The following is a 9749-nucleotide window of genomic DNA, read 5'->3' on the forward strand; positions in this document are numbered from 1 at the left end:
AATGCACGTGAGAAACATTCCATAAGGTAAATTAGCCTTTTTTGTACTTTTTACAGATTTCCACATATGTCTAATCAAGAGGTAACTAAATGAAATAGACGATGAAGTAACGAGAGCGAAGATTATGAGACAATCAGATACTGTTACCCTGTTATGAGAGCCACTCTGTGGGGTGAGAATGTGAGTTGTAATGCGGTGTAGTAGTGAGTTGGTTGGTCCCAAAGCCTTGTGAGTAGGAACGGTTCCGTCCAGTCCAGACAGATTTTCACAGATTTGATGAAGAACTTGCTTGTATGCAACCCCAACGTGTAAATCCCATTTATCACTCATGTAAACCTTCGGCCCTTGATCAGTGTAACCAAGGGCAGAAGCAATGGTCTCAGCATTCAGAGTGATATGCACACGTTTCACGTAGGAGTGAAGACTGCCATCAATAAATCTCAGATTCGCATAAAACTGTCTCACCAACCCTGGGTAAACCATTTTGTGAATAAGGAGCAATGGTGACTATTTGAGACTATCAAACAGGGGTTGTAGATTGATTCCTTTGGAGGCCAGAGACTCGAGATTCACCAAGTAGGAGGGGCACAGATGCCGCTTTTCCAAAACCTCTTTGTGAAATTCATAGAAAGCACATGTAGAAAACCTTGAAGGATCAAAATGGGAGTGTGGTTTGTGAAATTTATTCTTGAACTCTATTGAACCAAGGTTCGTGGGTTCTCTGGTCTCATGAAGCACGAAACCCTTGGTCTTTTGAGAGCTTTTTCCGGATGCATGGAGAGTGGATTTCTTCGGTGGTGAAGCAGGAGGTGATGTATGAGATTCCTCTTCCTCTTCTTCCATGCTTGGTTCCTTGGTCTTGTCACTTTTTCTTCTTCCAGAAGATTTTTGGGCAATAACTTTGCGCCTCATAGGTTCGGATTTCTTGGTGGGAGGTGAAGGAGAAGATGAAGAAGTGGAGTGAATGTGTATGTGTGTATGTGTTTGGGGAGTGGAAGGCTTTTGAGAGAGACGAATTCTTTCACTCTTCCTTGGTGCTGTTTTCTTTTTCATTATGAGGAAGATGAATGGTGATGGAAGTTGGAGAGAGAGAGGTGGCCGAAAGGGTGAGGTGAGTGGAGGGAGGTTAGAGGGGCATTAAATGCTTGATTGGAAAGAGATAGTGGAGGGAGTTATTAACCATTAAGGATGCGGTTATTAACCAAGGAGGTTTCAAAAACTGAAAAGGGAGTTTCCTTGAATCAAGGGATTAGTTGGAAGGAAAGATTTGATTTGACAACATGCTTCTTCCAACAAGATTTGATAAGACAACCAAGATATTTTGTGAATTTATTTTTCAAACAAAAATGAGGAACTAACAAAACTGTCATGGTGGGGTCAAGGAATTTTTGGTGGGGCCCATGAAAATTGAATTCGGCGTTGCCTCCCCCTTGATTATAGCTCTTCTACATGCCCTCATTTTTATCTCGTCCAAACCTACGAGACAAAACTGAACTGAGCCAAATATTCATAAGTTATCAATATAACTTAAATCAAATATTCCAAACATTTTCTCAGGGTGCAGAATCTGTCTTCACAGAGGGGGTTTTGTAAAAATATTAGCAATTTGGTCTTCAGATTTTACAAATTGAATATCAATAGTACCCTTTTGCACATGTTCTCTAATGAAATGATATTTTATCTCAATGTGCTTGGTTCTTGAGTGCAGAACAGGATTTTTTTGAAATTTTTATAGCACTCATATTATCACAAAATAAGGGTATACTATTGATTTTTAATTTGTAATCTTCCAACTGTGTTTTTAACCAAATTAATTGTGAGCAACATGCAGATGTGGAAATGTATTCAGCTTCAGCTGTGGATAAAGCCACTGTGACTTGCTTTTTCCTTGACCACATGTTGAGTGAGCTTCCAAGGAAGCACACTTGCCGGATGTGCTTCGTCTATCCACTCTATCTCCCGCATAATCTGCATCACAAAACCCTACTGCACCAAAGTCATCAGATTTAGGATACCATAACCCATGATTACAAGTCCCCTTAATGTATCTAGTGATGCGTTTAACAGCCGTAAGATGGGATTCTTTTGGGTGAGATTGAAACCTTGAGCATACACCCACACTTTGAACAATATCCGGTCTAGAGGAGGTAAGGTACATAAGTGAACCTATTATTCCTCTATACCTTGTTTCATCCACATCTTGGCCATCATCATCCTTTTCAAGTTTTATGTTAGGATGCATTAGTGTACCCATTGGTTTGGAATTTTCTAGGCCAAATTTTTTGATAATTTCTTTTGCATACTTTCCTTGGTGAATAAAAGTACCACTAGGAGTTTGTTTGATTTGGAGACCAAGAAAGAAAGTTAGCTCTCCCATTAAACTCATCTCAAACTCACTAGTCATAAGTTTTCCAAACTCTTCACACAAGGATACATTGGCCGATCCAAATACAATGTCATCAACATAAACTTGAACAAGGAGTATATCATCATTAGATGCTTTAATAAATAAAGTAGTGTCGGTGGTACCCCTTTGAAAATGATTTTCCAACAAGAAGGCACTAAGCCTTTCATACCAAGCTCTTGGAGCTTGTCTAAGACCATAAAGAGCCTTAGTTAGTTTGAAAACATGATTTGGAAACTCTTTATCCTCAAAATCGGGGGGTTACGTCACATACACTTCTCTATCAATGAAGCCATTAAGGAAAGCACATTTAACATCCATTTGAAACATTTTGAAACCTTTATGGGTGGCATAGGCAAGAAGCAACCTAATTGCTTCTATTCTAGCTACCAGAGCAAAAGACTCATCAAAATCTATACCCTCTTCTTGATCATAACCTTGGGCCACTAATCTAGCCTTGTTACGAACAACTTGTCCATCCTCACCAAGTTTATTTTTAAATACCCATTTAGTACCTGTTACTTTCTTACCATCCAGATGGGTACTAATGTCCAAACCTCATTCTTGTCAAATTGAGCCAGCTCTTCTTGCATTGCTTTAACCCATGATGGATCTTCAAGGGCTTGTTTGACATTGTTGGGCTCCATTTATGACAAAAGAGCAAAATTGCTTGGTTCAAATTGTCTTTTGGTGGAGGATCTAGTCGTTACACCTTGAGAGGGATCACCAATGATAAAGTCATGAGGATAACCCCTCATAGACTTCCATTCTCTAGGCTTTCTGAGTGGTGTTGAGCTTTGATGAGCTTCTGGTGGTCTCACTGTTTCAGTTTCTCGTGTCTGCTCAGGAGATAAAATGGAAATGTCTCCTTCAATCTGATGAGACAAAACTGGGCTGGCAGAACCTTCATTCTGGATAGATTTGGGATTTTCTTTGCTTGTTCCAGCTTCTTCACCATCTGAATCATTATCTATCATAGTACTGGGAATTAAGTTAGAATCACAAAAAGTAACATGTATGGATTCCTCTATAGTCCTATGCTCCTTGAGGTAAACTCTATAGGCCTTGCTTGTGGTGGAATATCTAACAAACATTCCTTCATAGGATTTTGGATCAAACTTTCCAAGGTTTTCTTTATTATTAAGCACAAAATATTTGCATCCAAAAACATGAAAGTACTTAAGATTTGGAGGGGTTCCTTTCCATAGCTCATAAGGAGTTTTCTTCAACCCTTTTCTAATGATTGTTCTATTCAAAATGTAACAAGATGTATTCACAGCTTTAGCCCATAAAAATTTAGGAATCTCATTCTCACATAGCATAGCCCTAGTCATCTCTTGAAGGCTTCTATTCCTTCTTTCAACCACCCCATTTTGTTGGGGGTTCTAGGGCATGAAAAGTTATGAGAAATTCCTAAGTCATCACAGAATTTTTCAAAATCTTGATTTTCAAATTCTCTTCCGTGATCACTTCTTAAATAGGCAATTTTTAAATCCTTTTCATTTTGAATTTTCTTGCAAAGAGTGGAAAATGCATGAAAAGCATCATTTTTATGGGCAAGGAAAAGTACCCAACCAAATCTAGAGTAATCGTCTACAACCACAAGACCATAGTGTTTACCTCCTAAGCTTTGAGTTCTTGTTGGTCCAAAAAGATCAATATGTAACATCTCTAATGGCCTTTTGGTTGAGATTCCATCTTTAGGTTTAAAGGAGGATTTTACTTGTTTGCCCAATTGGCAAGCATCACAAGTAAGATCCTTATCAAATTTGATTTTTGGAATTCCTCTAACCAGATTTTTCTTAACTAGCTTAGAAATTTAGTACATGCTTGCATGACCCAACTTTCTATGCCATAGCCATTTTTCAGATTCAAGAGATGTAAAGCATGTCACATTTTGTTCTTTTAGGTCCTCAAGAGTCAATCCATACACATTATTGCATCTTTTAGTTTCAAACAAAATATCGCCAGTTTTCTCACAAACAACCAAACATACAAACTTCCTAAAAATAACTTCAAAACCCAAATCACACAATTGACTAACACTAAGTAAATTATGTTTCAAACCATGTATAAGAAGAGCATCATTTATACAAGAAGAAAAGTTTTTACCAACTTTCCCAACAGCCACTATTTTTCCTTTCGTATCATCACCGAAAGTGACAAGTCCTCCATCATATTCATCAAACTTTATGAAGAAGGTTGTCTTTCCGGTCATATGCCTAGAGCATCCGCTGTCCATATACCACATATTTTCTTTCCGTTTGGATGCTAGACACACCTACAAAACAAGCTTAAGTGACCTTAGGTATCCAAATCTTCTTGGATCCTTTTATGTTAAACCATATCTTATGCCCTAAGCCATTATAATCAAAGACAACTTTACAAACTTTATCACCAATCATTCTTTTACCAAAAAAATATTGAATGGGAAAGTGTCCATTTCGGTTGCATAGTCTACAAAATCTTGGAGTTGCTGTTTTGTTAAAGTAGGTGGGGTCTTGATACCTTGTATCATTAGAAGATGAAGCAATGTTTTCAAAATGAGATTTTTCTTCATATTTATAAAACCCCAACTCAGCCTTATCATAAAGAGGTTTTTGACTAGCCAAGATTTGATTAAGATTTTTAGAACTTTGAGTGAACTTGGCTAAGTCTTCCTTAAGCTTTTTAACCTCTTTAAGCAACTCTTCATTTCTTTTAAAACAGTCTACATATGCAAGAACGGAATGATCACTTTCACAGCTCTTAATTTAGGCTTTTAACTGCTTATTTTCTTCAACAAGATCACAAGCAGTTTCGGCCTCCCTTACTTTTTCTTTAAGAAAACTGTTTTCAGCTTTAAGAATGGTGATTTGTTGTTCAAGTTCTTGATTTTCCAGCAGGAAGCATCTTATTTTTCAGAAAGGTGGTCTATCATAAGATGAAGATCTTCAGTGTTAGGGTTATGAAAGACTACCTGATCTATGTGATCTGCCATGAGACATGGTTGTGACTTGGTCTCGGTTTCTTCATCATCATCATCTGAGTCATTTTCCAAATCTTCCCATGATGCCATCAGTCCCTTCTTCTTCCCTCTTTTTGGCTTCTCCTCCTTCTTTAACTTAGGACAGTCAGATTTGAAATGCCCCATTTCCTTGCAGTTGTAACAAGTTACTTTGCTAAGGTCTTTCTTCATTTTCCTTGAGCTGCTGCCTTTCTCTTTGAGCTTCACAATTTTCCTGAATTTTTTGGCAAACAACACAAACTCATTTTCAGAAGAGTTATCACTGGATTCACCATCCAGAGGGTTAGTCACAGAAGAAAAGGCAATTCCTTTCTTTTTTGAATCTTTTTTCAAATATGTGTTTTCAAAAGCAAGAAGGTTTCCTCTCAAATCATCACATGTCATGGAATCTAAGCTACTGCTCTCAGAAATAGTTAAAGCTTTTGTTTTCCACTCTTTTGTGAGACATCTCAACACTCTCCTCACAAGCACAGAATCAGGATATGTAATTCCCAGAGCATCTAAGCCAACAATGATGATGTTGAATCGTTCAAACAGCTCATCAATAGACTCTCCTTCCTTCATTGCAAACATTTCATACTCTCTGTTCAACATATCTTTCCGAGTCTTCTTTACAATGGTGGTTCCTTCATGAGTGATTTGTAGTTTGTCCCAGATTTCCTTTGCCGTTGTGCATCGTGATACCCATCGGTACTCCTCGAAGCTGATAGCACAGTTGAGCAGGTTTACTACCTTGGCATTTAACTCCACCTTCTTCCAATCTTCCTCGGTCCAGCTTGCTTCTGGTTTGAGAGTGACTACTCCTTCAGCACTTGTGTTAGTTGGAAATTGAGGACCTTCTAGGATGATCTTTCAGAGTCTGTAGTCTACTGCTTGTACAAAGATCTTCATTCTCTCTTTCCAATAGATATAGTTTTTTCCATTGAAAAGAGGCGGTCCGTTGCTTGACTATCCTTCTGTGAGGTTGTAGGACACTAGATTAGAGCCACTGCTTTCTGCCATCTGGATCTTTTCTCCAAGCTGCAAAGCTTGATCTCTTTGAGACCAAGCTCTGATACCAATTGATGGTTATCAGTGGCTAAGAGAAGGGGGGGTTGAATCTTAGCCCCCTTTTTGCTTGACAATAATTGCTGACCTTTGAAACCAATTTTGGAAACTTCTTGTCTTTTTATCTCGTGACTAGCCACGAGACTTTTTCTTTTGTCTCGTCCCCAGCTACGAGACTTTTCTTTTTGTCTCGTCACTTGACACGAGATATTTTCGGTTTTTGCTCCTGTGCAGTAGATAGAGAAATGGAGTAGAGAAGAGAGAAAATTACACCCAGATATATCCTGGTTCAGCTGCTAAGTGCAGTGTAGCCTACATCCAGTCTCCATCACAAACATGATGGAATTTCACTATAATCTTCCTGATTATAATCTGTAAAGTGCTAACCCAACTTACAAGGGGATTCCCACAGAATCATGAAACACAACATAGATGAACAAAGGAACTCTAAGGACATCTATGGCTTTTTTCTTTTAATTTTGCACTCTCTGCTTTTTTCTGCTCTATGACTTTTTCATACAAACCTCACTGTTTGCCTTTTTCCATGAGACTCAAGACATGACAAAATTAAACAGAAAAATACAAAACAGAATACATTGAAGGAGAAGAAAATCTGTAAGCTTAGGTAGCTCTGAGAATCCTGTGCCTTGCACTCTCACTGCTTACTTCTAACTCCTTGCTCCAAACCGTGACTGTTCACTCTTTTTATAGAAGAGAGAAGCCTTCACACTTGAAGCCAACACCCAAGCCAACTTCTTCTTCCTTCAAGAAACAGAACCGGTTCGGCCAGAGAGAGAGAAGAGATAATCCATGCAATAACCAACATGCAATTACCTCTAGTCCTTCCTTGGTCATCACTCTTCATCAATCCGAGCTCTCCATCCTTGGCTTACTCTCCAAGATGGATTTCTGGCCCTTGATGCTTCATGATGATGATGACTTTTTTTGCTCCACTTTTGCTTCCTTCCTCACGCAGCCACCCTAGCTACCTTTCTGTGGTGAGTGAACTCAAAAGTAGTAACAAGCCATCTCCTCCAAGATCTTCTTTCCTGCTGGCCGAATCTCCTTGATCCATTTTTGGTATAGAGGAGCTAAGATCTCATCACACAATCTTACTACAAGTGATAAGAATCTCAGCCACAATATTTTTTATGTTTTCTTGCCATCATTGTGATGGTCTTGTAGCGTGCTCTTCCTTCTTTTCGGTAGCTAAGTTTTGCTTCCATGGTTTCCTGAGTATTGTCCGAAAAGAGGAGAGAGATGAGAGAATGGAAAGTGTATAAAGAGAAGCAATTAAGTGTTTTTGAACAAATAAATTAAAGTGAATTAATTTACTTCCCTTTCTTAGCTATTGGTAGCGTGCAGCACTATGACAATCAATCAATTCAACTGTAAATTTCTCTCTCATATTTTCCATGCAATAAATGACAATTTAATGAAATTTGGAGTCCATCACATGGTAGAATGCTTGGATCCGTTGGAAGCAATTTTTGCTTTCTTCTTCACTTGATTTCGGATCAAACATGAGGAACATTCATCAAAATTAAAATTTTGGGCTTAGTGGCAACAACATTTAATCTGGCCCAATAAAATTTTGCTTCATCCAAACTAATTGGGCTTATGACAATGTTTGAGTTCTAGTCCAATTAATCACAAATTGCTTCAGCCACATATTATAGGAAACATACACTAAGGCTGAATGTTGGTTTTGATTTGGGCTTGCAATATTTCTTTTGTGTTTCGGCCCAATATAAACCTGCATTGCAAAATTATTTTAATCAAAAATTAATTTTACAATTAATTATATTAATAATGTTTAGTCATCACAAATATTAATTTAGAGTTTTCGAAACTCATCAAGCTGCATGTAGTTTAGCCAATGCCACTTTTACCACCAACGAAGACCCATTTAAGAATTTTTTTTGTTCTAGAATATTCTGCACCATTCCTTCTGGCAAATTCTGCTGATCCGCCATGGCCACTACTTCTGTTTCTCTTTTAACTGTGTTTTCGAATATTCTGTCAAAGCCTAAAATAAGATTCGGTATTTTTGAACAATTAATTAATTTTTATGACAACTATAATTAATAAAATTAATTTTTTTTTGGTGAACAACCAAGAGAAAAAACAAAAGAGCAGAAAAGAAAAAGAAAAGAAATCAGGTTCTTAACAGTAAGAGAGGATAAACCACCTCTAGTGGCTGGTGCCAAAGGTGAACCTCATCAGTTTCGCTACCTCCAGATCCCATCTTTGCCAACCGATCTGCCACGACATTAGCTTCTCTCGGGATAAGCTCAAAACGAATATCCCAATCCCTTCTTAACTTCAAGTCAAAGATCAGTTGTATTACTTCTTTTTCAAGATGCCAGAGTGGAACTTGCCAACCAGTCACTAGCTCAAAAGCTGCTGCGCAATCTGTCTCACAGACAACAAGCTTAAGACCCGCCTCCCAAGCCCAAGCCAAACCTTTCCATATACTCCACAACTCCATCTTGATGACACTAGATCCAAAGGAATTTCCTGAGCATCCCATTATCCATTGACTGGAGCTATCGCGAATTATCCACCCAAAACCAGCACAATTATCCCCCAAGTTCACACTCCCATCACAATTTAACTTTCAAGCACCAGGTTCTGGCGGAGACCAAGATAGAGGTTTTAATTTAGCAATTACTAATTTTTCATAACATATTATTATAATTAATAAAATTATTTTAAAAATTTACTAATTTATCAGATTGTATTACTATAATTAATAAAATTACCAGAAAAATAAGTAATTAATTTAATAAAATTAATCTAAAAAATACTATTTTTTTATAGCATATTACTATACTCTAAATAATTAATAAATTTTTATGACATATTACTATAATTAATAAAATTAATCTAACAAGTATTAATTTCTTATATCATATTATTATGATTAATAAAGTTACTTTAAAATTATAGTAATTTCTCGTATTATATTACTATAGTTAATAAAACTACTAAAAAGATAACTAATTTCCTAAATCATATTACTATAACCTATAAAGTTATTCTAAAAAATTACTAATTTCACATAACATCTTATTATATAATAAATAAAATTATTCTCCATATCATTTAACTATAATTAATAAAATTAATGTAACAAATCACTAATGTTCAATATATATATATATTACTATAATAAATCAAGTTACTTTATAAATTACTAATTTAGAGTTTAGAGTTTAAGATTTAGGGTTTAGGGTTTTTTTTTCTTCTTCTTATCCTCGATATATTCCATCTTATTATTTGAACTTT

General features: G+C 36.7%; 1 protein-coding gene across 1 annotated transcript; it reads right to left on the minus strand.

Moving 5' to 3' along the window:
- Positions 1–8616: 8616 nt before the first annotated feature.
- LOC148566929 (uncharacterized) lies at positions 8617–8991 on the minus strand. The gene has a single exon (XM_088484489.1). It carries the CDS (start codon positions 8989–8991, stop codon positions 8617–8619), a length of 375 nt encoding a protein of 124 aa, XP_088340615.1.
- Positions 8992–9749: the final 758 nt, after the last annotated feature.

This window comes from Arachis ipaensis, chromosome B4, assembly GCF_059453495.1.
Source record: "Arachis ipaensis isolate K30076 ecotype BB chromosome B4, ASM5945349v1, whole genome shotgun sequence".
NCBI classification, from domain to species: Eukaryota; Viridiplantae; Streptophyta; class Magnoliopsida; order Fabales; family Fabaceae; genus Arachis; species Arachis ipaensis.